This window comes from Dipodomys merriami, unplaced genomic scaffold (assembly GCF_024711535.1).
Source record: "Dipodomys merriami isolate MVZ:Mamm:240054 unplaced genomic scaffold, mDipMer1.0.p SCAF_2, whole genome shotgun sequence".
NCBI lineage: Eukaryota > Metazoa > Chordata > Mammalia > Rodentia > Heteromyidae > Dipodomys > Dipodomys merriami.
The window spans coordinates 98,118,969-98,145,447 of NW_027203381.1; the positions used below are offsets into that span (position 1 = coordinate 98,118,969).

Sequence of the window (26,479 nt, forward strand, 5' to 3'; positions counted from 1 at the left end):
TCTTTGGTTTTACTTTGAGCTTATTAGGAACTGCTTGTAAAGCTGCTAACACTGCCACACACTGGTGGTTTCTCACACTTCCCTTTGAATCCAAGTGGAAGCTAGCATGACTCTGTAACACGTACATGCTTCATGTCTGCAGCCTGAAAATCTGTGTTGAGGGACATTATAAGTGCTTAATTTCCTTCCTTTCTTAGTTTTCATGATCTCTAAATAATTAAATTTATCCCATTAAGGCATGACTTGCTTTTAGCTTAACTACTGGTTTTGAATTCACATTTATTTATGCATGTCTGTTGTGTACTCTTTCACTGAATTGTTAGTATTTCATGAATTTTACTTTCCAGGGTGATTCTGAAACTAGTTTTGAAGGAAGATTTGAGAAATCTGATTTAGGATTGAATATCATTCACTAGAGGAATCTTAGTTCAGCAACTAGAGTTTCAGAATGTTATTGTGGTATCATTTATTGAAAATATAAACATTAAATATAGACGGCATGCCAAACTGGATTAGTATATAATAAAGTAAGATGTATTTGTGCATTGTACATGTAATTGTACACTTTGAGATAGATAATGAAATAGAGCAATCTGACATTTGAGTGGATTATTTCAGGGAGGAGATACAGTCGTGGAGAAACACCAACTGACTTGTGTTCATAGGACTCAATGTTGCTTATAGACAGTTACTCTAATATCTGTCAGGGAAAACAAGAAAAGGAAATCATAAGTGAATTAATTATATTTTAAATATAGTTACTAACCAATTAAAGTGGTATTTTATGATTTGTTGCTATGATGTTATTGTTTGGATATACTCACTCTGGTAGGATGAGTTCAAGTATAATTGGAAGAATAAATGAAAACACTTAGTATATTATCTATGTTGAAGAACTCACTATTGTAACTTTAAACATATGTAATATATGTAAATATAAAATAGTGAGTATTTAATGCATGTCTATTGAATTTCTGATGTAAAAGGGAAGAGATCTCTTTCTTCTCATTCTTTGGTTAATATTTCTATCTCTGATTTTTATTGTCTTGAGTAATCTGTATCTGTGTACCTATCTATATATATATATCATTAATGTATAGTTTATTCACTACTTGGAAACATAATAAGGGCAATGTTAGGAAGAAGTTTGCCTATGTATGTATTATTGAAGGATGTATGGATGACCTTGGTGTTGAGTGGCTATTTGCTGTTAGAGAACTTGAATACACGTGGTCCTAGGACCAACGGTATCAAGGCAGCAAGCACATTTTTTGTGTAAGTTTCATTGTCTTAAGTTGAACCAGGGGCTAACACAGAGAAAACATGTAGTTCATTTTCTTTAGAGTATTATATTTATTGGCTGAGCACCCCTAATCCAAAAATCTGAAATCTGAGATACTCTAAAGTCCATAACTGAACTGTAAATACCATGATGTAAATAGGAAATTCCTCATCATAAAGTATTGTATTATGCACAAAATTATTGAGATGACTTATAAAATACCTTCACATGATATATGCAATGACTATGAAAGATGAATTAATTATGTACTTATAAGTGTAATTTATGCACATACATAATAAAGTGTACTAAGTGTACAAAGTATCTTTTTTATATCTGTACTTACTCCTCAATAGGAAAAAATTCAAACTATGAAACACTTCTGTTTCCAAGCAGTTTAGAGAAAGGATACTCAAACTGGAAATCATTCATTTTTTTAATCAAGAAAAGCTGATGAAAGATGCAGACTGTTCAACTCCCTCTCCCAAACCAGATATAGTTGAGCTCTCAGTGATGGTGAACGAATGCTATGTGAGGTCAGAAGTCAGGGATCCTGGCAGGCAATTAGGTAGTTGATAGTAAAAATATGTTTTTGGTGAGGGCTTATGAATTTGATAAATAGAATAGTTAAGAAAACAGAAGTGTTCATGTTGTTCAACTTTAAATGAGTCTCGATTAAATTAAAAGGGAGAAAATATGATAGTAGCAAATGGTTAAAATGTATTTTTAATGGATATGCCTTAATAGTGGATAGATTTATTCTTGAACATGTTAAGCCTCCACATAAGTTGCCAGTATTTTCTTGAAATTGGGTCTCTGATTTCTGAAATGGGAGTGAGAACAGATGTGAAAATTGATGGCCTCAAGCTTTTTAAAATCCAAATTGAAACTTGTACTACAAAGAGAGAAGTTTAACCTGAGAGTTTATGCCTATATCAGCATGACACAGAGTAGCAATTGAAGTTTTCTTACACCCTGCAGATCTAATAAACACATTGGTTCATTTAAAAGTAGTTCAATTTTCTTGGATTCTGGATTTCAGAAAAGAAGGAACATAGCCTAATGAATTATGTCTTATGTGTGTTCTAAATGTAGAAACCAAGCATGAAAGTGTATTTTAGATTCTACTAGTGTTTAGATTTGGTTAATTAGGCACTCTGTGAATCTTTAAACAGCCAATTGAGCAGTTTAGCAGGTCTTTTTGTTAAGTGATAATATTTAATATATTGTACAACATGTATAAAATATAATTTATATGCATACATAATAATGTGTACCTAATATATATATATATATATAATAAGTTGTTTATTTTACATAATAGTTTTTGGAGTTTATAGTATAAAAGAGATCATAAAATATCTTAAAGCATAAATACATTGAATTAAAAATTATTGAAATTTTGCTTTTTTGTCTATATTAATTTTATTAGTGGTCCATAGTAGAGAAAATCACAGAAGTAACTATCTAGTTTTTTATGCTTTTAAAACAACATTATTTATTTAAAACATTATTTGCTAAATATAAGATAATTTTTCAATTCTTCATAAATATTGTTTTATACTAAGAGAATATTATTTATGATAACTATGTGAAGCAAAAACTATAAGAGGGTTTTTGGTTAGTTCTGCTTTTTGCTAAGTTTACAAATGCTGAGTTAGTATATTATGACCTTAAATTTGACATTAAAATTGAAAGTTTGTTACTTTATAACCTGGGAAGTTCCATACTAGGTATACCTTGTAAAGAGAATGAAACTTGATCTCTGAATTAAAGAAGGGGACATCAAATTTGTACAGATGGTGTAACCACTTATGGCGAGTTCAGAAGGATAAGGAGGACTTTTACTTTGTATAAATCAGCTGTTGCCGCAGTAATGCTAACACCTAACTTCCAAACTCTGTACAATAGTAGTAAACATTAATTTCTCATTCATGAGTCTGTGGGTCAGCTAGAGAGGCTGTGCTCAGAGATCTTGAGCAAGAGAGTAGTAACTGGAACAGTTTTGGTGAGGGAATGAAGCTGCTGGCGAGCAATTGGCAGGATTTTCAAAAAGACTTATCAAACTTGATTTTTCTTAAAGGTATACAGATCACTATACCAGCATTTTTCTGTTCTAAACTCCATGATGCCAATTACTCCACACTGCTGAGACCTTCAGGCCCACAGAGTTCTGTGACATGTTACTTCTCTTTGATCCTTCTCCAGACCTCTTGCTCTCTTCTTGAGTGTTTCATCTCTTTTGAACCTTGACCTAACACCACACTTGCCTTCTAAATCTGCAGTGTTGGATATGTCAGATTGTCTAATGTCTGTGTTCCTACAGTTTCTGAGCACCCTGAGGAAAATCAAACAACTTTGTGAACCGTTGCTTTTACAGATTCATGGCTATCAACACTGCGGAAATCATTTGCACACTTCTGAATCTACTTTCTTCCATCTCTGTAGAAGCCAGTTCAGTTTCATCACTTCATTCAGAATCCCTCCCTTCTTTTGCATAGTATTTGCCCCGACTGTCACTGATGACCAAAATCAGCCCCAAAGTTCTAAACCTATTCCCATAAAATAATCTTTTTATTTATATTCACCTGTTCTCTATGCTTAAAAACTATGAGAAGAAATAGGTTTCACTTAATTCTTGGAGTTCTTTACTCTAGTAAGTGTCTCTGTTGCCTCTTTCCTGTCAGCCTCTTGTTGATTTCTCTCTGTATTTTGAGTTGGGCCTCGCTCTTCTACCTTAAATAAATTATAAAGCAAAAATACAGTTCTTTGATTTTGGACAACATTTTTAGAATACTATAGTTACTCAATCTGGAATACTTAGTTACTCAATCTGTGAGCATAGCAAAAATTAGAAAAGTTTATAAAAGTACAACCACTGCTGGATCTCATTCAAGAAATTAGGTTGGATTTTATGGTTTTCTAACTTGGGGAAACTAGTGTAACGAATAAGTATGTAGTATATGGGAGATGTTATAATCTAGTATTGTAGCTAATAAGAAAGTTTATAAAATTGTAAGTCAACAATATAATTGTGTACTTTATGTATAAAGCATAATTTGTATTGTATAACACATGTATATAGATCTATTGTTAGAATAACAGACTGTTGTACTAAAGCACCAGTACTCCAGAGGAGAAATGGATTGGTGTATAATAGTATACAAACTGTATATTTAATACTTCTTTTCTAATAAAAACAAAGAAATAGTAGTAGAGAATAGTCTGTCTACTTGTACCACTTATTAAAAATTTCCTCCCTTCTCAATTTAGATGTCTTTTCTTACATGTACTCTGGTGCCACAGTAGTGTAGGGTGCCAAGAAAGCTTTTTCTGGATCTTTAGATTCTCTTCTCTCCTACTTTATAGTATCTGTCCTGTTTAACAAACTACCCAAGTGATAAATTACCTCTATCTGCAGCCCCTAATAACCTAACAAACCTTTTTTAAAAATCAATTCTAACTCTGAAATAGCTTTTAAATGAATTTTTGTCTTTTCTCTTTACCCCCTTCCCTCCCTCTCCTTTTCTTCCTCTCTCCCTTGCCTTCCCTTCCCTTTCCAGTTTCTTTTTCCTTTCTTTTCAATGTCTTAAGCTATATTGCAGCTTAAGAGAACCTGTCGAAGGTTTAGCCCTGAAGTACTAGGAGGAATGGTTAGGATGTCTGGAAAAAGAGGAGTCTGGAAAGAACAATTTGGATGCTATTTATAATCTTTGCTAGAATATCTCAAAAACATCCTAGGCAAAAGAGATGAGGAATTGGAAGTAGAACTGAAGAAATTGGGATATTAATCACAAGATGACTGGGGAGACATTGTTACTGACATTTATTTTTGTAAGTACCTCAATTCATCATATTGGAATGCTAAAAATGAAGAGCTTGAAGATGATTAAAATGTAACATTAGATGATTTAAAATTGATAATAAGAAAGAATCGAATCAAGTGATTAGCTTTTAGGGAGTGAAAAACATCTCTTCCCCACAGAATGAAGGGAAAGAGGGAAATAAAAATGCCTATACATACAGTTTATAGGTTTGAAAGCAGAAAGCTGAGGGAATTCTACTCTCATAACTGTTTTCTCTATGTAATGGAAAAAAGTCCCTCTACTGCTAGTATAAATTTACCTTTATTCTTGTAAGGGAACCCTCTCTCAGTCTTTCTGTTTCTCTTTGTCTCTCTGTCTGCCACTATTTTAGTGACTATCTTCCAAGAAGTTATACTTTAAGGTTAGTGCTAAGCATATTATAAACACTAGGGAAACAATTCCTAACAATTAAAGTTAACTGTCCAGCGAGTAGCCTGATTCATGTACTATGTCACACATTTACTGGCATTGCTGACTTGTCTTAGCAATGTGGTTCAGAGTTTGTACATGTTTTGACAAATTTTATACAGTTCTTTTTCATGTAGTTGCGACAGGTTTTCCTCACTCTTCAAGATTACTAGACATGTTCTGGAAAGTAATAGTAATTTATTGACCAAATATAAAATCTAATTAAGAGCCTGCAATGTACTACTGTCTCCTCACAATTCTTTCTTTTCTTTCCTTCCTTCCTTCCTCCCTCCTTTCCTTCCTTCCTTCCTTCCTTCCACCCTGCCTCCTTCCCTCCCTCCTTCCCTCCCTCCCTCTCTCCCTTCTTTCTTTCTTTCTTTCTTTCTTTCTTTCTTTCTTTCTTTCTTTCTTTCTTTCTTTCTTTTTCTTTCTTTCCTCCTTTCCTTCTTTCTTTCTTTCTTTTTCTTTCTTTCCTCCTTTCCTTCTTTCCTTCTTTCCCTCTCTCCCTCCCTCCCTTTCTCCCTCCCTCTCTCCTTTTCCCTTCTTTCTTTCTCCCTTCCTTCCTTCCTTTCTATCCTTCCTTCCTTCCTTCCTTCCTTCCTTCCTTCCTTCCTTCCTTCTTTCTTTTTCTCCCTCCCTCCTCCTTCCCTTCCTTCCTCCCTTTCCTCTCTTTCTTTCTTTCATCCATTCATTCTTTCTCTCTCTTTCTTTTTTGCATTTGCAATATATGTTACAGTTTGGAAGTGGAGCCTTTGGGAAGAGCCTCAATGAGGGAATTAGCACTACTGTTAGAATAGAGCATGAGAACTGATTTTTCCTCTTCCATGTGAAGATACAACATAAAAAATAACCTTCCTCAAGGTTGGCCATGTGGCTAACTTGATCTTGTACTAAAGCCTCCAGAACTGTCAGTGATCAATATTGGTGCTCAGTGATCCAGATTCTTGTATCTGATATCACAGCCCAAGCTGACTAAGACAAATGTTATCTTCAGACACATGCTGAACTCGATCTAGATGTTTTTATGTATGTCATAGAGGGGAAGAACATAAAGAAACTGGAGTCACACTAACATGATTCAAATTCTGCCTCTGTTACTTCGTAGCCCTGGGGCTTGGGCTATGCTCCTTTCCTTCTTTGAGTCTGCTTCATCATCCATCACATGAAAACTGTAATAGTTTATAGGACTGTTGAGATAATTGAATTAGATATTGAATGTCAAGCACTCAGGACAATCCATAACCCTTGCTTTTGCAATTGCTTTCACCAAGTCATCCTATCTGTTGCTATTGTAATGATTTCATTTATTCTATGACAATAACTCTTTATTCCTCTACCATTAACTTAAAGATAGTATGCCTTTAATTATTTGAAGAAAAAATATTTTTATACTTTTTAGTCTTTTGTTTCTGAAAGGGACCTAGATGATTTTTTTTTCTTATATATCAACATCATTAGCTTTGTATGCTTATGTGGGTAACTAGTTACAGAGAGTACTACTATTTATTTGGGCATTAAGTGGAAAATAAATAAACGTGCACATATTTTTCCTTAAAAACTTGTTTTTCTGATATGGTCAAGTAGTTTTAACTTAGCAAGCTTTGAAACTCTTAATCATTTTCTCTTCAAAGATGTTTTTAACTATCCACGTAACTTTTTATTCTACTTATTGACCAGACTATCTGCTCAGTATTACAATTTTATATTTCTTCCCATGTATTCTTTGCTTTTAGAATGTATTTGGCAGAACTTGACTTTAAGATGGGGCTAATCTCAGTAGAAGTGAATGAGTAAAAGCTACCAAATAAAAAAAAAATTAACAGCTTTTTTTCTCAAATAACATACAGTTCTCTAGTTTAAAATGTATAGTTCCACAGATTTTTAGTGTAAAAAATGGAATCTGCATTCATTAGTACAGACAATTTAAAGCGTTGTTCCTGCTCTAAGAGGAAGTCATAAAGCCTCATGCCAGTGGCTCATGTCTGTAATTCTAGCTACTCAGGAGACTAAGATCTGAGGACTGATGTTTGAGCAAGCCTATGTAAGCCTCTATGCAAGCCTGTATCTCCAACTGCAGTGCCAGAAATGTGTATCTTGCCATGAGCAAGAAAGTGACATATGAGTGAAAAGCCCTGAATTCACACACACACACACACACACACACACACACACACACACACACACACACACACACACACACACACACACACACACAGACTGTTCTCTTAAAGTTTCCTCATCTCTAAGCAATTACTAATTGAATTTTTTCTGTAAAAATTTCTGTCCTAAATATACATACATAGTTCTAAAACAATAGATCTTTATTACCTACATAGACCAGTAAACCATACCCTAGATGCCAAGTCTAATTCAGTAAATCATCCTCAGTCTTACAGCAGTGACTTTGTTTTATGGTGTAATCCTGGGGCAGGACTTAATGCTCTGTGGTCATTCTTTTCTGAAGTCATTTTGCACCATCTTGGAATCCAGGAACAGATAGACTACCTGCCAGATGTTAAAGACTTGTAACAAAGACCTACCTGATCATTCTTGAGAGAGCGAACAATCAGACTAGCTGATGCTACTTCTTAATCTACTTGGATTTAGGAATGTTTTAACTATTCATGCCTTCTGAAACCCTGCCCCCAATCTCCCTCATTAGCCAAGGTCAATTTCTTTAACCTTGAAGAAGGGACAAAAAGATGAGCGATGGTAAACTAAGATGCTGGCTTTTTATGGCACCATAATATCTCTTCTGCCACATTTATTTTCTAATGAACATTTCCATTTCTTCCACAATGAGATTGAATATTGTCTGAATTCTTTTCATGTCAGAAAAAGGACCAAAGTTAATTGCTTCACTGAATATATCGGAGTACCAGTATTGTTGGGAACGGTGAACGCCCTCCTCTGGGCAGCAGCTGTTAAGTTTTCTTTGTATGTTTTCACAACAGAGAATGCATAACACCCCCAAAGTTTCTCCTATAAGGGCACTAATCCCACCATCACAACCAAATTTTCTTCCAGATGACTTCTTTTCTAATACTGTCATGTTGAGGAACAGAACTCCAACATATTAGTTTTGAGGGACACAGAATTCAATTTGTAAGTATAGGTAAAAAGATTCAGATATGAATACTTGAGTATAAGTTACAGGAAAGATAAGTTTCTGCCTTAGATCTGTAAAGTGTTTTAGTATTGGTCAAAATACGTGGTAAGAGTTGTTTAAAATCAAATTGACTCAGTTATCATTTATTCTTTTGTAATATTCAAAAATATGAATATAATTTAAATAGAATGACAGTAGATATTTTTAAGGACCCATGGAACAGCAACGAAGGTCATGCATGGAATATTGTGTATAAATTTAAATGTTTCCTAATTGATATATAAAGTAAAAAATTATGTATGTTAATGGAGTACCATGAATGTGTTACACTTTTCTAGATACTTGGATAAATACACTTGGATAATTTGTTTCAGCTGTTGCAAGTGTGCACTATAACTATTGTCACCCTTATATATTGTAACATCCTGTAAGTTTGTTCTCCTCTGTAACTATCTTCATATCTATTGATCAAACTAAGCTCTGAAGTCTATGTTGTACTCAGAGAAAGGCCTAGGAGATGAGAAGGAGGTTCAGCCATTTTGTGGCATTCCACACACAGCAACTCTGCTTTTGTATGTTTTCCATTCTTTCTGTGTTGGAGTTCTTCATGAAGTCTATTTTGAGATAATTGCATGGTTCTGACTACTCAAGGCAAATAAGCTGGTAAATAAATAAATAGTTTTATTGCCACTGCATTGTCTCAAAGGAATCCACATTATTAACTTCATTTAAAGAAAACTAGAAATTAATGAAAAATTTAAAGAAAATGCAATACCTACTACTTAACATCTCCTTAATAACAATAGAGTTAAGAAAATAATCCATTACAGCTATAGCCCATTTGGACAAAGAAATAAAACACTGGACATTAAAAGCTACTAGTTCCAACCAGGAAAATAATGAGAGGTGACTTCTCTCATGCTGGTTCTGAAAAGGAACCACAAAATACAAAAAAAAAATATATACTTCTATTAAATTCTCCCAGGGACTTGGTAACAAGCACTGTTCTAGATGCACTAAAGACCATTTAATTGTTTGCATATAATGAATCCTCAGGGCTTTATGGGTTAAATTTCCTTGTGACTTCTCATTGATTAAAGCAATCATGGCTTGTTGCTAAAATGCTAATCCCCAGTGCTGCCAAAGATATAGTAGTTGACTATTCTCATGTGTTCCTGGCTGGAGGTATGAGTAGAAAATGCCTACCCAGAAAATCATTTCTTATTCTGTTTATTGCTATATATACTTTAAATTCTTGTGCTCTTTTTCTGATACTATCACTTTTTATAATTGTTGGAAAAGAGAGTTGGACAGGTGTTTGTGCATGTAATATTAGGTTTTCTTTCTTTTTTTTTTTAATGGTGGGTAGGGGCTGGAGGGACAGGACAGCTTGGAGTTTGAACTCAGGGCCTTGGGCACTGACTGTCCCCTAACAACTTTTGCTCAAGAGTAGCACTCTACTACTTGAGCCATCTTCACTTCTGGTTTTGTTTGGGTTTGAGAAGTTTATTGGCGATAAGGGTCTCATGGACTTTCCTGCCCAGTCTGGCTTCAAACTACTGAGAACATTGGATCTCCGTCTCTTGAGTAGCTAGGATTATAGGTGTGAGCCACTGGCAACTGGCTGTAGCTTTCCATTTTTATGGAATTTTCTGATTGTGTAACAATTGAGAGGAAATTCTATGATCATATAATCCAGCTTCAACAAAGTTTCCTGTTCCATGAATGTTAATTTTTCCCCTAAACTATTTTAAGGCTAATTGCATCTTATCATTAATACTTTTTTTTTGGTGAATTTTTACTCTGTAAAATATCTATACTTAAGAAAATTAGTGATACTTTATATTCTTCACTTTTAGATTTTCATGATATAACATTATTGATATGAAATTAGATTCATTTATTTTAGTTAGTTTCTATGTTAAGTAATTTTCTTCCCTTTTTTTGCCTTACTAAATATTGTAATTCTATGGTTCTAGAGTCAAAATATGGTGGAGCTCTCACCACTAATTTGTGTTTTTCTTTCCTATGAACATAATGATTTCTATTCAGTTTTTTTGTATATCTTATGCTTTTTGAAATTTAAGCCACAATTCATTCATCACTCTCTTACATTAAAATTATCATACTATAAACTCATATAATAAGCACACATAGTTATTTTTATCTAAACTTAAGCATATCTTGATCATAGAGATCTTTAAATATTCCTTAAACATTAGTAACAGAAGCTCTAGATGTTTTATTTCCTAATTCATTAAAGCAATAGATTTATTTTCCATGGATTGAATTTGTAACATTATGCTACTCTAGAGTTATTGGAAAGTATATGTAATATATTGTATGTTTACAGTAGTTTTTCCTAAGACAACTCTGAGAGTCTTAATTAGATCATATTTAGTACATCAGACATTCATGAAGAAAGAAAACTCCATTTGGATCCAGTTTAGCAAATAGTAATCTGACATGAAAACAAAAAAGTAGTAAGAATTGAATTGTAAATGACCATTTTAACTTTCAAACACTATGCGGTGTTCCTCTCGTAATTGTACATAAGGACAAGTCTGTAGGAAATTGTTGTCCTAAATGACTATTTATTGTTTTTTTTTTTTGTTTGTTTGTTTTTTTTTTGTTTTATGTCTTGGTCCTTGGGCTCAAGGCTGGGTTCTGTCCCTTAGATTTTTTTTTACGTCAAGGCTAGTGCTCTATTACTTGAGCCACCACTTTATTTCCAACTTTTTGTTCAGTAAAGTCTCAGGACTTTCTTACCCATGCTGCCTTTAAACTGAGATCCTGAGATCTCAGTATCTGAATAGCTAGGACTGAAGGCTTGAGAAACAAGCTCCTGGAATGATTCTTGCATGATAAAATTATAAAGTCATTTCACTTAGTGTCAGGTGATATGGTCATATGTACATAGCTTTTGACCTCTTCTGCTTATCTTAGACATATACTTGTTATTGCAGATAAGGGAAACATGAGACCTATGTGAAATGAACCCCAAGATAGGGACACAAGATATTTTATCTTTCTTGTTCTTTTTAATGTACTATGTGATTTTGTTTGTTTCTTTCTTTCTTTGTATGTTCTTCCCCCATGGTACAACCCTTGTCACTGTATTTGATTCCGGTGTCCTGAGTCTTGTATATACATTTTTCTAATTTGAGGAGGGGAAAGGAAATAACAAAATGCTAAAATAAGGATGTGGGATGACCCATTGTAACAATGAGATGTACAAAACACTGTTGAAAATGAACTTTACACCGTTGAGGGGGTGGGGGTAAAGGGTGGGAGAGAAGGGAGGAGTTGTGGAGGTGGGGAGGAAAGGGATGGTAGGGGAAAAGTGAAGGGGGGAGTTACAGTGCTCCATAGGAAATGGACTGAGTACCTTGCTCATGTCTGTAACCCCTCTGTACAGTATCTTTACAAAAAAATACATATTTTAAAAAAATATTATAAAATCAAACCTTCCTCTTTCAAGGCCTTGAATTCTGGGCCTGGGCTCTGTCCCTAAGCTTCTTTTGCTTAAGGCTAGCTAGCACTCTATCACTGGAGGCACTGCACCACTTCTGACTTTGTCTGTGATTAATTGCAGATAAGAGTCTCCTGGACTTTCCTGCCCAGGCTGGCTTTGAACTTCGTCCCTCACATCTCAGCCTCCTAAGTAGGATTAGGCTAGGATTACAAGCGTGAGCCTCGGGCACCCAGCAAAATCTTCCATCTTTTCAAACAGCCTACACTATAATTCTTCATATATTCTCTCTAATACAACCCTAAAATAATTACATAAACTTAAAAGTTAAGTGAGGGTATTTATTTGCTTTAAAGATGGTATCTTCCTTGCTTGCAATAAGATGGGGAACTGGGATCTGTCATGTGATCCAGCATTAGCTTTGCATTATTCATGTTTGCTTCATTTCTTCAGCATTTAATCTTACTTCCTAAAGGGTTTGGCAGGGATTTGCCCAAGCACAGTTTGGGCTCTTCAGCATGTTGAAATTTTATTGGAGAATGGAAGGTTGTGTTTAGTGATTTGTTTTACATTTTGTCCTTTAGTGTGCTGGTGTATAGATCCACTGCCCCTCTGGGCAATCATTCTGTCACTGAACAACATCTGTAGCCCTTACTTTAGAACTATCTCAACAGCACGTAAGAAAAATTAATAGTAGGCTTAAGAACTACAGAAATGATGTAGCTAAAAAGTACTGAACAGTATTCTACTGGTAGAGAAAAAAGGCTGAAGGTATTTGAAGGAGGCTGGCATTTAAAACATTTATGTTTAGATGATTTAATTAGGAAAACAAAGGTTGTTGGCTATGAGATAAATGTAGTTTGTGTGCCTGAGGCAATGACCTTAGTTGGTGTTGGCCTTCCTGTGCCAAATGTGTGTTTACAGTTCATATTAAACTGTGCATTACATATTTTTCCATATCTTAATTTAAAGTTTATCTGATGGTTTTGAGCCTGTAAATAAATGAGTGTTTTACATTTTCAAATATGATGATGAGTTAAAGTCTGTAAATGAGAAAATTCTCATTAAACTATGTGGATTAAAATATGTACTTTATCCTAACTTGATAAACATCCAATATTTGATAAAATGTTACAATAAGTAATTTATGCAAACAGGAAACATATTCTTAAAATCTTACTTGAACGAAAACAGTGAGTATACATTGCTTTGGGGGTACAAACTGTAAACATTGCAATGTTTAAATTCTAGTAAAAAATGAGAAAGGATTTGTGAGTTGATGTATTAATACTTGAATGCCTTACTATCACTGTTTTGGGACAAAAATTTTTATGCTTTATTCACTATCAATCACGATATTTTTAATTAAACCCATTGATAAGACTGTTATACAAAACAGCTCTAGATAGTCAAAAATGAAGTTAGCAGTAGTCTCTTTTTAAGGCATCTGACTCTGAGTGAAAAGTTGCTTACACAATGACTTAACAGTTTAATTAACATGACAGTTTTAAAATCCATAGACTTGAATGTTACCTAGATAGTAAAAGTATGCAGAGGACATCAAAAAGGGGCCAGATAGCTGGCCTACAAGTGAACACCTGTGAATCCATGAGGAGTAGAAGTGTTACTCAAATCCAAGTCTTGAAGAAGAAAGAAATCTTTTTAATGTAGAATTTCAAATAACCAACATATGCTTTTACAACTTTTATTTTTCTTTAATTTACAGTTATGTTGTTTCCCTTTGCTTTATTTATTTTTGGTACTGTTGCTTGAACTCAGCCTCAAACTCTCCATTATCTTTTTCACTCAAGACAAGTGTTCTACCATATGAGGTAGAATGTGATAAATGTATTTTTCTTTAAACAGACTAGATCTCTGTCTCTGTCTCTGTCTCTGTCTCTCTTTTGCTAGTTCTGGGGTTTGAACTCAGTCAGGGTCTGGGCACTGTCTCTGAGCTTCTTTAGCTCAAGGCACTACCATTTGAGCCAAAGTGTCACTTCCAGCTTTTTCTGATTATGTGGTACTGAGGAATTGAACCAAGGGCTTCAGGCATGCTAGGCAAACACTCTACCACTAAGCCACATTCCCAACCCAGACTATCATTTTTAAGCAGACCTAAATGTTTAAATGATGGCTGGCTAAAGGAATAATTCAACTGATATTTAAAATGTGTCCACATGCTAATAGTAGCTTTAAAAAAATCTACATATATACATTTCACATATTATTGGAGGTTTTTGTTTTGTTTTGTTTTTTGGGTCTGGTCCTGGGGCCTGAACTCTGGGCCTGGGCCCTGTCCCTCAGCTCTTCAGTTCAAGGCTAGCGCTCTACCACTTGAGCCACAGCACCACTTCTGGCTTTTTTCTTTTTGCTTATGTGGTGCTGAGGAATTGAACCCAGGACCTCAGGCATGCAAGGCAAGTGCTCGACCACTGAGCCACCTTCCCAGCCCCCTATTGGAGGTTTTTAATAGTAATATTCATAGTTCCAATTTTGTGGGCACTCAATTATGCATTTTTATTACTTTGTTGTATTGTTACACAGTTTAATCTGTTCTTCATGAGATACAGTTAATTTTGAACATGAATTTTAGGTTCCCTTTGAGCAGAACCTACATAAGGCACATAGTATATGATTAATAAATGAACAAATGAAGGAACATATAAATTTTCATATATATATCATTTTTATCTATCTGTCTGTCTGTCTGTCTGGCTGGCTGGCTGGCTATCTATCTAGTGCAAAATTCACATTTCAAGTTTTAGAATATATTTTGTTAAAAATAATCTCAGGAAAGTCCATGAGACTTATCTCCAATAAACCACTAAAAAACCGGAAGTGGTGCTGTGGCTCAAGCAGTTGAGCACTGCCTTAAGCTGAAGAGCACAGGGACAGTGCCCAAGCCCAAGCCCCATGACCGACCCTCCTGCCCCCCCCCCCCAGCAGCTCCCCAATCAGCATTTAAAGGGGAGATGCATTTGAAATGTAAGGTCAAAAGATGATAATCCTGCCTTTGTTGCTATATTTCTTTTTTTAAATTAAATTAAATTTTATTGTAAAGGTGATATACAGGGGGTTACAGTTACACAAGTAAGGTAATGAGTTCGGTTCTTGTCAAACATTGTTACCTCCTCCCTCGTTTTCTCCCATTCCCCTCCAATCTGCGCCCCCAAGCTTGTAAAGTTCATTTCCATCATAGTGTCTCATGAATATCACTGTTGCATTGGTTCACCCTATTTTGTTATTCCCCTTCCCTTTTCCAAATCAGATAAACATTTATAGGGCTGTTTCCTATTGTTAGGTAGTCTGACCACCTTTACGACATTCTTCAGCTCAAGGCTAGCGCTCTACTACTTGAGCCACAGCGCCACTTCCGGTTTTCTAGTGGTTTATTGGAGATAAGAGTCTCACGGACTTTCCTGCCAGGGCTGGCTTTGAACCTCAATCCTCAGATCTCAGCCTCCTGAGTAGCTAGGATTATAGGTGTGAGCCACTGGCGCCCGGCTTTACGACATTCTCGATGGTTCTTTATATTTAAAGGTAAGTCATTTTGTGCAGATTTCCGTATCTGAATTCTTCTATCTAAGAACAGAGATTAATACCTTTTATTAATTCAATAAGTGTGACATAACTAGTGGAAGATTTAATCAATTTAAAAATAACCCCTAACAATGCAATCACTGGATATTGCTGTATTTCTGAAGACAAAATCGGGTTATAGTAGAAATAATTCTCAATATTTCAGCAAAGGCTGTTCCACACATTGCACTCCAAAGAAAAGACAAACCCCATTTATTGTTCAGAATAAAGTGAATGTGCTTAGATACCCAGGATAATGGAGTTAGTTGTGAAGGAGGAAATCATGCTGAGAAGAGCTTCATGATTCTTATGTCTCTCCTTGCTTGGTTGAAAGTCTAATGTTGGTGAATATCCACAATGTGAATCTCCAGACTGTTTTTTTTTGTTTTGTTTTATTTTTATATTATTAAAGTTTTGGGGCATCAGCAAATACAGAGTAATACAGTTAACATAAGTATATATAACACTTACTCCACTCACCTTAAATAAAGAAATGTTGTTCTCTGAATATAATCTTTGTTCATTTTTCTATTGGTTTCCTTCCTTTAACTTATAGACATGCAATGTTCTTTGTATATTTATTTACAGTTTCCTAAATGTGTTTATCCAGTTAGTAAATTGTCTTGCCATCCTATGTGGCTTTTTCCTTAAAGAGAAATTTGCGGTAGTCAACATCAGTTTTATTTTAACTTCAATTTTAATAGAATGTTTTTGAGTCTTCTTTAAAAATTCTCATTGAATCTCAAGATTGTAAATTTTTTCTCCTTTTTCTTCTTAAATACAGTATAGTTTTTTGATATTTAAATGTGTATTAATGTTTTTGATTAAAATACTTAATTTTTATTTTGATGAAAATATTTAATATTTGATTAAACATATTTAAATATGTTTGGGGTTAGTATTAGATTTAGATTTATTTTATTTTTTAAGTAGGGATAGCTGATTATCCCAGCACCAGTTATTAAATAATGTAAGCTGATTATCAATGCAGCCATATTTTATATGACGTTTTCACATGTGCAAACTGAACTACGTAGATCTATAGTATAACTGTAGATTTACAGTACAGTTTTCTTTTTTTAACCTCATGTAGTTATCTAACTATCTTTCTTACTTAAGAAATTCCTTCAGGTTTCAACTGAACTTTCTTCTCTTACGCATATAATTTCAGTTAATAAAAAAAAAAAAATCTTGTTTTCTACCAGGGCATGTCTTACCAAATTTCCCAGAATGAATTTCATTTTGTTCATATCATAGTTTTGTTGATAGTGTTTCTTTCAAAAGAGCCTACCTAGTACCTTCATATATATGTGTATATTTAATGTATATTTTTATTGTAAAGATACTGAACAGAGGTGTTACAGTTACATGAGTAAGGTAATGAGTACATTTCCTATCGAGCATTGTTTTTCCCCTACCATCCCTTCCCTTCCCACCTCCCCAACTCCTCCTCTGTTGCTGTTGTTTTTTAATGCACTGATAATAACTATGTGATTTTTTTTTTGTTTCTTTTGTATGTTCTTCCCCCATGATATAACCCCTGTTTTCCCTGTACTTGTTTCTGGTACCCTGCATCTTGTATATTCACTTATATTTTATTTGTTGATACATATATTAAAGTTGAAAGTGCAGTTGAAAATGTTGTAGTCTTTATTTAATTTTAGGAAGCAAAAAATAGGCTTTCAGATGATTTCCAAATTTATATTTACAAAGTGGATAGTTGAAATTTATTAATTTATTAGCACATAATGTATTTTCAGATAACTAGATTTTGTACTAATAATATACCATGCTTTACTTAAAATTTATTATTCTATCAAGCTGTTAAAACTGATATTTTATCTTTTTTTAGATGGTTGGAATCCATTTTCCTACCCATATAAAAAAATGGAATATGGAAAATGGGAGCTGCATATTCCACCAAAGCAGAATAAATCTCCACTGATACCTCATGGATCCAAATTAAAGGTATGTTTCTTTCTCCTGTTTTTTTTTTTTTTGTGGGTCGTGGGACTTGAACTCAGGGACTGGGGGCTCTTCCTCAGCTCTTCAGCTCAAGCCTCGTGCTCTACCACTGGAACCAAAGCATCACTTTTGGTTTTCTGGTGACTAATTGGAGATAAGAGTCTGACAGACTTTCCTGCCAGGGCATTCTTTGAACCATGATCTTCAGATCTAAGCCTCCTGAATAGCTAGAATTACAGGTGTGAGCCACCAGTTCTTTCTCTTGTTTTTACTTGAACTTAACCATTTTGTTTTATCCTGTCTTCAGAATCCCAAATACTGGAATGTGTTAGCAATGTGTAATCAATGATATATGATAATATTGGGAAATATCTACTGAATATTTTAACAGAGGCAAATTTAAGAGAGGATATCAACAACAGTGACTTTCAGTTAATTTCAATAGTTTAGTTTTGTGAACAGAAAGTTCAATATAAAAATGAAACCTATGTCCTAATCAACAGATGTGTATGGGACATTGTTTTTTAATCTATAAAGGTAAAATTAATACTGCAGTAAGCCATCAGAATGTAGGAGGGGATACTGTATTGGAGGCTCCTGCGTTTGGAGGAAGTGCATTTTCTAATCTCTCCCTTTCTGGTCTCTGATGAGGATTTTGCAGTTTTAGGCCCCTTTAATCATCCTTCACACTCCTACTGCTTTGAAAATGCGATTCTGAATTCAGCATCAGTAGAACATATATGCCTGACTTCTCATGAGGGGATGTTAGATATATCCTATGTCTGGTGTATAGATTTAACATTTTGGATAAGAAACTATCTCATTTTTTTCATTTTTACTTGATTTTCATCATGCTCATATAATTATATGTTCTGGTTCTGCATGTCTATATCCTTTTCCCTTCTGTTGCTAATTATCGTGATGGATTTGGTGGCTTAATTATCTTTATTGACTCTTTTATTTAATAGTATTTATATTATAATTAAAGCATAATTAAAGCAAAATGCATAGAATTTGTCTTCTGCAGGTTTAAGTTCTAAGTGTAAAATTATTGAAATTTTGTTGCACATAATGTAGTTGCCACAAAAGCATATTTTATAGAAGGAGGAGACATTTTTAACATGGGATGGCAGCTTTTTTAATCTTTAGTAAAATGGGAAAAAGTAGCAACAGTATATGTAATAAGAGGATTTAAATTCAATATAAATAATCTCTTTTTCATATCTGTGTAAGTTCTCCAAGAACAGGGCCTTTACTTTTTTGTTTGCTTGCCTGGTGTATCTTCAATCTAAGAATAGTGCCAGGCAGAAAAGATACTCAAAGAATATTGATTGAGTGCTCAAGTATTTCTTTTTTTTCTTTTTCTTTCTTTCTTTTCTTTTTTCTTTTTTTTTTTTTTTTTTGAGAAAGGATCTTGACACATACCCACTCTGGCCTGAAATTCACCAAGAAGCCCAGGCTGGCCTGAGGCTTATAATCCTTCTGCTGTAATTGATTATAAACACCTTTCACCTTACTTGACTTTATTTTGGAAGACAACATTTAAAAAAAAAGAAGTTTGATTTTTCTGTAGTTCATTGGGTATAATTTTGTGAATATTGTGAGAAAAGTCTTTTTTGCTTCTGTTCATGTTTTGTTTTAAAAAATGAATTTATTACTTTTTACAAATGTAGCTTTTCTCTGATTGCAATTTATAAGTCCTACTACCTTTTTAAAACAATTAAATATTCAAATGATAAATTTTAATATATCTTAATATAAGTGGTAAAATAATTAAATTTGAATACAGTGTCCCTGAACCCCAAATCTGAAATTTTTTCATGTTCTAGAACCTGAAACATTTTGAGCATTGTTGTAACAGTGGAAAACTTTATTCCATGACATTGTATTTCATGTGTAAAATTATTAAAAGCACTATAAATTTTCTTCAGGCCACGTGAATATAGTATATATGATTTTATATTTAGGTACCTCCAAGATCGCTCAGTATATACAAATAGTACAAATCTCAAAAAAAAAATCTGAAATTTGAAATACTTTCTGTTTGCAAGCATTTAGAGGAGGGTGCTTAATGTGTGTCAGGAATAAATTATTATTGATATAAACTAAGAATTATGTAAGCCATTGCCTCTCCAATTACTCTGAAAACTTAGTGATTTTTTTCTTACTATGGTATATATCATAGTGTTATAAATATGCTCCCTAAGAACCATTGGAGTCACAAAGATAGACATGAAAATAAAGACATGAAAATAAAATTTACTTCTGTGTACAAGGGTGCACCATAGGCCACAAATCTGGCAAGCAAGCACACAGAGCAGGCAGTCAGCTCCTACATTATTTCTAATGCAGCAAGCCCTGCTTCTCTGCTCAGATTGGTTGAGCTGAGGTTCATAAACTCCTTGGAATTGTCTAGTTTGAATAGGGTAAAATAAAATGTATTTCCAGGGGCTGGCAAGGTGGCTCAGTGGTAGAGTGCTTGCCTTGCATGCTTGGGGCCCTGGGTTCGATTCCTCAGCGCCACATAAACAGAAAAGGCCGGAAGTTGTGCTGTGGCTCATGAGGTACAGCACTACTAGTCTGATCTGAAGAGCCGAGGGACAGTGCCCAGGCCCAGAGTTCAGGCCCCACGACCGACTAAAAAAAAAAAAAATAAGAAAATAAAAAAAAAATGTATTTCCATAAGGGGATTTTGAAATACTGATCAACAGTTCACAAATGATCTCAAAATATACCCACCCACACCCTTTGCTACTTCTTGAATAGTCTAGTGTGTGTCTTGAAAAGAAACCAGTTTAAGTAAAAAATAAAACAACAAAAACCTCATGTTTCACAAATCCTTTCTTATTCCAGTGCGGTTTCTCTTTTCCTTAACAAGATCCTAACCACTAGGCACTAGGCCAAAGAAGAAACCTTTAAGCCATACACATTGTTAACAAAGACAGGTTTTCTCACAAAAAAAATTCTTTTCTTTTCCTTTTTTTTTTTTTTTTTGTGGGTCCTGGGGCTTGAACTTAGGACCTTGAGCTTTTGTTCACTTAGGGCCAATGTTCTATCACGTTAAGCCATAGCACCACTACTGGTTTTTTGGTAGTTAGTGAAAGATGAGAATCCCATAGATTTTCCTGTCCCCCTAGGTTCTGAACCATGATCTTTGCATATGAGCTTCCTGAGTAGCTAGGATAATAGGCGTGAGCCACCATCTACTGGCAAGAGTATGATTTCCTTAAAAGTATTTTTACCTTAATGAAGTAAATCTGTCTTGTTAAAAAAAATGCTTTTAAATTGTCATATTGGTTTTAAAATCTGTTTATTGGCAAAAGAACATTCAACAAATATCAGGTAAACTACTTTTCCTTCATTATTATTTTAAAAAAATGTTGAAGATAATTAACTCTAAACTGATAACTTTATCCTTAGTAGAAGCCTTTATAAATTTCATGTATTAAGGCAAGCTTTAGAGGCTATTATGATATTAATATGGTAATAAAGTTAATTATATACTTATAGAAAGTGATACCTCTTTCCTTGAGGTTAGGGGTAAATTCTCTATAAAAATCAATTGTCTTCAAGTTTTTTGGCCTTTAAATTTAAAGTAGGCTTAACTTATTTAGTCTCTCTTGGTAATTAAAAGTCTTGATTTAAATTGAACTTCAAGATTTATTTGAGTTCACTACAGATTTGACCTTTATTACTCATGTGAAGATGTCTCTCTTATGAATTATCTTTTAACATTAACAAGGAAGAACCCTTATCTACCATTGATACCTTTGTTTATCTGTAAAACACATGATTAATCGAACCTTTACTTCTAAGGGCACAAGTTATTCTGTTTTTGAAATTTTTAAATAAGCTTTTAAACAAAATGTTGAAGAATAAAATACTATAATAAGAAATTAAACATTCAAGATATAAAAATAATTAAACAATACAAGTATTTTCATCAAGAATATTTTATACCTATATCTTTTAAACTCTTATGAAATTTGAAAATGTCTTTGTTCATTGTTTAAAAGTGTATGCTTTTGCTATGATTTAAAAAAATCTTTTCATGCTTTGATAGCTGTTTATTGGTTATTAAATATATGCTCTGTATAAGTTCCTGTTATTGAATATGATTCTTATACTACATTGTAATGTATATGCACTCTCTCTTGCTCACTTGGTGTGTGTATGTGGGTGTGTGTATGTGTATGTGTGTGTTATCTTAAACATAGTATTCTTTTGGAGCAAAATATAGTGAACAGTTTATTCTTTCTTTGATGGTAACAGAGAAACTAACAGCAGGGAAGTGGCACTCAAACATGCTTGGTAACATGTTTAGAGTTGATGGGAGAGACAGAGGGAAGGAAGGTATTTTAAGCTGAGTGCTGTATGAGTAAAAATGTCTATTGATCGTGGTCCCATCAGGAAGCAAATGGTATACTCAAAATAGGACAGCTCGAATAAGTATTATTTTCAAAAAGGCTATTTTCAAAGTTGAACATGCAGAGGAAACCACAAGTGAGTTCAGAGGAGGATAAAGTTGGGAAGGCATCTAAATATTAACCCTGTGTAGGCCACAAGAAGGAAGGATCAGTAACCAGAAAGAAGGAGTGGACATACTGAGGGGATCTTTACCCTTTGCTTGAGAGCCACAGTTAAGTCATGGCAAGTTTACAGGTAAGGAGCAAGAGGAGTAGTGGAAATAAATAATCTATCTGTAATTCTCTCTTCTCTCTGACCACATTTGGGCATTAGCCAAACCTCCTGGGAAGCCAGAGTTCCAGGAAACAGGACTCACATAGAACATAGGCTAGCCTGCTGGAGTGGAGATTGGGGTGAAAATGACATCTGTCTTAACCAGTAAAATGTAGTCGAACAAAACTTGAAAGGTTGGCTAGAGACAATCTTTGAAGAGATCTTTAACAACCATTTTCCTTCCAATTAATATCAAAATGTCTATTACCTTTAGAAACAGTCTTAGTTTTTAATGTTGAGGATGTTTGGGTTATTTAACATCTCTTTACCCATGAGTTAGAAAAATGGATGAGAAGAGAGGTTTCTTCATGCCAGCCTTTTAATATTTTCAAAGTGACAATCTGCTCAAGTTGCCATAACAAATAGTATGGAATGGGTGACTTTAAAAAATATATTAATCTATTTTTTCACGGTTCTTGGAGGCTGGAATTCCTAGATGCCAAGTTCACTTACAGTCCAAGGTTCTTCTCTTCCTGACTATTAGAATGTATTGTTTCTCTGTCATCAAATGGTAGATAGAAAAAAGGAGAAGGAGAGAGAAAACAAGCATGTGCATTTATATAAAATTCTGAAGCAGTAAACCCATTACAATTTCCTGACCTCATCCAAACCTTATTACCAACCCCCAGGCATGGTCACCTTAGCTTTTAGGGCTTCAATTTATGACTCTAAACAAATAGAGTTTATGCCATATTATGTCATATTGCTTTTCTAGTTTTAAAATATATTTAGCTATTGCATGATTAGTAGAAGAAATATTAAAAAATAATTTAATTTGATCCTTCATGATAGCACTAAGAAAGCAGGTATACTTATATTTTTGTTTAAGGAGGATTACCCAAGATCAAAGAAATAGAAGATATATCAAGGAGATAATACAAGGTGAATCTTAATCCAGGTATATCTGACAGAGCATGGAATACTCTTTATACATTACACTGCATTGCCGCACTAAAGGTGCAGGGAGAAATAAAAGAAGTGAGAGACATGCCTCAAATGTAGTAGACATGTCCTAGATTTCACATTGTCACTTTCTTTATTGCATGTCCTTTACCTCTTGATCTACAAAGTATTATCCTTAGTTTTTAGGTTCTGAATAGCAAACAGTATTGAAGGAATCTTCTAGAGAATAGAAAGGAGACAGAAATTTTGTGGAAGAGTCTGGATTATAGAGGATGGAAAAGGAGATTTTTTTTTTTCAAAAAAGGAAAATGCATTGTTTAAAGCTGGAGTAAGATGGATAGGCAGAAGGATGTTTTGGAGAGATTTTGGGCAAGATAGATCATATTGATAAAATATTTGCTTAGAATGATGAATTTGATAAACACATTATCCTTTATAGATTTGTGTGTGAGAGAGAGAGAGAGAAAGAGAGAGAGCGCTTTGTCAGTTTCTTTTTCTTCATTTTTTTCTCTCACAGTTTTAAGGATTTCTAATATTTGTATATGGGATGTCCTAAAATATTTTTAAATCTTTTTTCCCCATTCAAGGTGTCCATAGTTTTGGCTTTTTATTCTCTTTAGGAGACTACTTTTCTATCTTCCAAATTTTTAGACATATATTAAAAATTCTAATATGTCTCCCTCTCCTTGGGATGAATAGATAGATAGATAGATAGATAGATAGATAGATAGATAGATAGATAGATAGATAGCTGAGTCTTGCAGCATCTATAAGAGATCAGGAAGTAGATGGAAAACATAAAGTAGAAGGTTAATACTTGTTTATTGGCATGTTTTGAAAAGAATTGGAAAGTAAGCTGGGTGCCAAAGGCTCATTTTTTATAATTGTAGGTACTTAGGTAAAGGTACTTAGAGATAAGGTAGATCAAAATTTGAGGCCAGCCTGTGACAAAGTCACCATCTCAAACAATAGCTTGTCCTGGTAGTGCATTACAATCATCTCATCCACTGTGGGAAGTGTAAATAGGAGGATCATAGTCATTTCTAGCCCTTTCAAAATGTGAGATTCTATCTCAAAAATAATCAGAGGAGCTATGCTTATGGCTTATGCCTATAATCATTGCTACTGTCCAGGCAGATATGTGCATATGGAGGTTCAAAGCCAGCTCTAACTGGAAAGTCATTAGGATTCTTTTTTTTTATATATATAATCATTACAAATATAATTTTATTACTATTGTAAAATAGAATAAAGACCAGTCCCAATATATTATCATTATTCTTTTTTTTTAATTTAATTTAATTTTATTCTTGTACATGCTGTACAGAGGAGTTACAATTACATGGGCAGGATAATGCGTACATTTCTTACCAAGCATTGCAGCCTCCTCCTTTGTTTACCCTTCACATCCCTTCCCAGCCTCTCCCCTCCCCCCCCCAATCCCAATCATTAGGATTCTTATCTCCAGTTAATCACCAAAAATTCTAGAAGTGGATCTGTGGCTTAAGTGATAGTCCTGACTATATAAAGCTCATTAAAGTACAGCGCACACACACACGCACACACGCATACACGGGGAAAAAAAGTCCTGCATTTGTGACTCTAGAGGTAGAATGCCTTTAGTCCAAACCCCACCATCTCAAAAAATAAAAATTGATAACAAAAAAAGAGTTGTAAAAATGGGTTAGCTTTCCACTTTTCACTAAGACACATTTTTTTTTTTTTTTAAATTTATGTGATCTTAAGTCATCTGCTGTGCTTACTGACACTGTGTCTGGAGCCTTCTAGTTCAATGTTTTGCTTGGATTGAACCAAGGGAGATGGTTGGTTGGGGGATGGGAAGTCATGTTTTAGAATGAGGTATTTGCATATGGTTAGAGGATAGAATGTTGTTGAGCCTCTCATCACAGAATCTTCAGTAGTACCAGGATCATGGTCTTTGAGAAGGTTTTGGGTCCAATTGCCTAATTCTCCTCAGGTTATTCCATTCCTTTGTGACTATAGTTTTTGCATTTCTCCTAACTCTGTCTTCCAACTACTTTCCATTTTCTCTGAATTAATTTATGAATTCTTATCACCTTTTTGTTCATATGTATGAATACTTTGTGCAACTTTTCAGTTGCTTTATGTAGTAGGCACTTTCTGGGGTGAGAAAAGAAACTCAAGGAAAGTTTGTCATTTTTAATTCAAACTTCAAAGTAAACTTTCTTAAATGAAAGGCGAATAAAGTTTATTTGCTGGTTTTAAGAACATTTCATGATTCTGGGACTTGATTTGGTTCATTACATTCTTACCGTATACAGTGATTATAAGATTTTGATCAGTCTGATTGTTTCTTGCTTGTAATATTTTTACATATTATATCTGCGGTAAAGATTTTTTTCCTGTGACCTACAGAAAATCTTTTGCTAACATCATTTGTTACATAGTTCAACTTAATCAACCTTCCATACCCTGAAACATCTAATTTGTGAGAAAATACATAGGGAGAATTAGATACACTTTTCCTTACCAGAGAGATGGTGATTCTTTGTGTTTCCAAAATACAATATGAATGCTAATGAACCTAAATAACATACCAGGAAATGATCTCCCCTCTGTAGAAGAGAAGAAGACATTTTAATTGATTCATTTTTCTTTTTCTCCTCCTTCTTAAAAATGTTATCATCCCATCAAGCTCTCTAGAATGTTGATAAGAAACACAAAATAAACGTGTTAATTTCTAGAGCCCTGCATTTGCCAGTCTGTAGAGTAAGTCTGTGTACAAGAAGTGTGAGCAAGTGGAAGTGTTCTTTTCTATTTTGGGTGTACTCCACATTAATGTTGTAAATAAACCCTTCCTTCTTCTTTTTATAAATCTCATTTAACACATGTTTAATTTTATTTTGTGCATTAAGCATTGAACTGTATGTCCTAAATATGTGTGAAGAAAAAAATTCTAAAAGGCTTTAAAAAAAAATATATATATCTTGTCTTTTGAACATATGTTGTCCACCTAAGAAAAAGTTTTTAAGCATTCTGGGGAAATACCCTAAGTTTTTTGAGCTATGTTTTGAGGGGAGGGGTCAGGTAGAAAATTAGAATTAACTAAATGGATAAAGTAACTTTTTGTTAGTGAATTGATTCTCTTCATTTTAACCAAATATTGCTCTGCT

At 34.0% G+C, this 26,479-nt stretch overlaps 1 protein-coding gene across 2 annotated transcripts in view; it reads left to right on the plus strand.

The window, feature by feature from the left end:
* Positions 1 to 26,479, plus strand: part of Gbe1 (1,4-alpha-glucan branching enzyme 1) — a 210,857-nt gene that overhangs the window by 49,808 nt on the left and 134,570 nt on the right. For both annotated transcript variants that reach the window (XM_070030451.1, XM_070030450.1), the window contains exon 3: positions 17,569 to 17,684. In XM_070030451.1, coding sequence (XP_069886552.1) covers positions 17,569 to 17,684 — 116 coding nt within the window. The remainder of the gene's footprint in view (positions 1 to 17,568; positions 17,685 to 26,479) is intronic.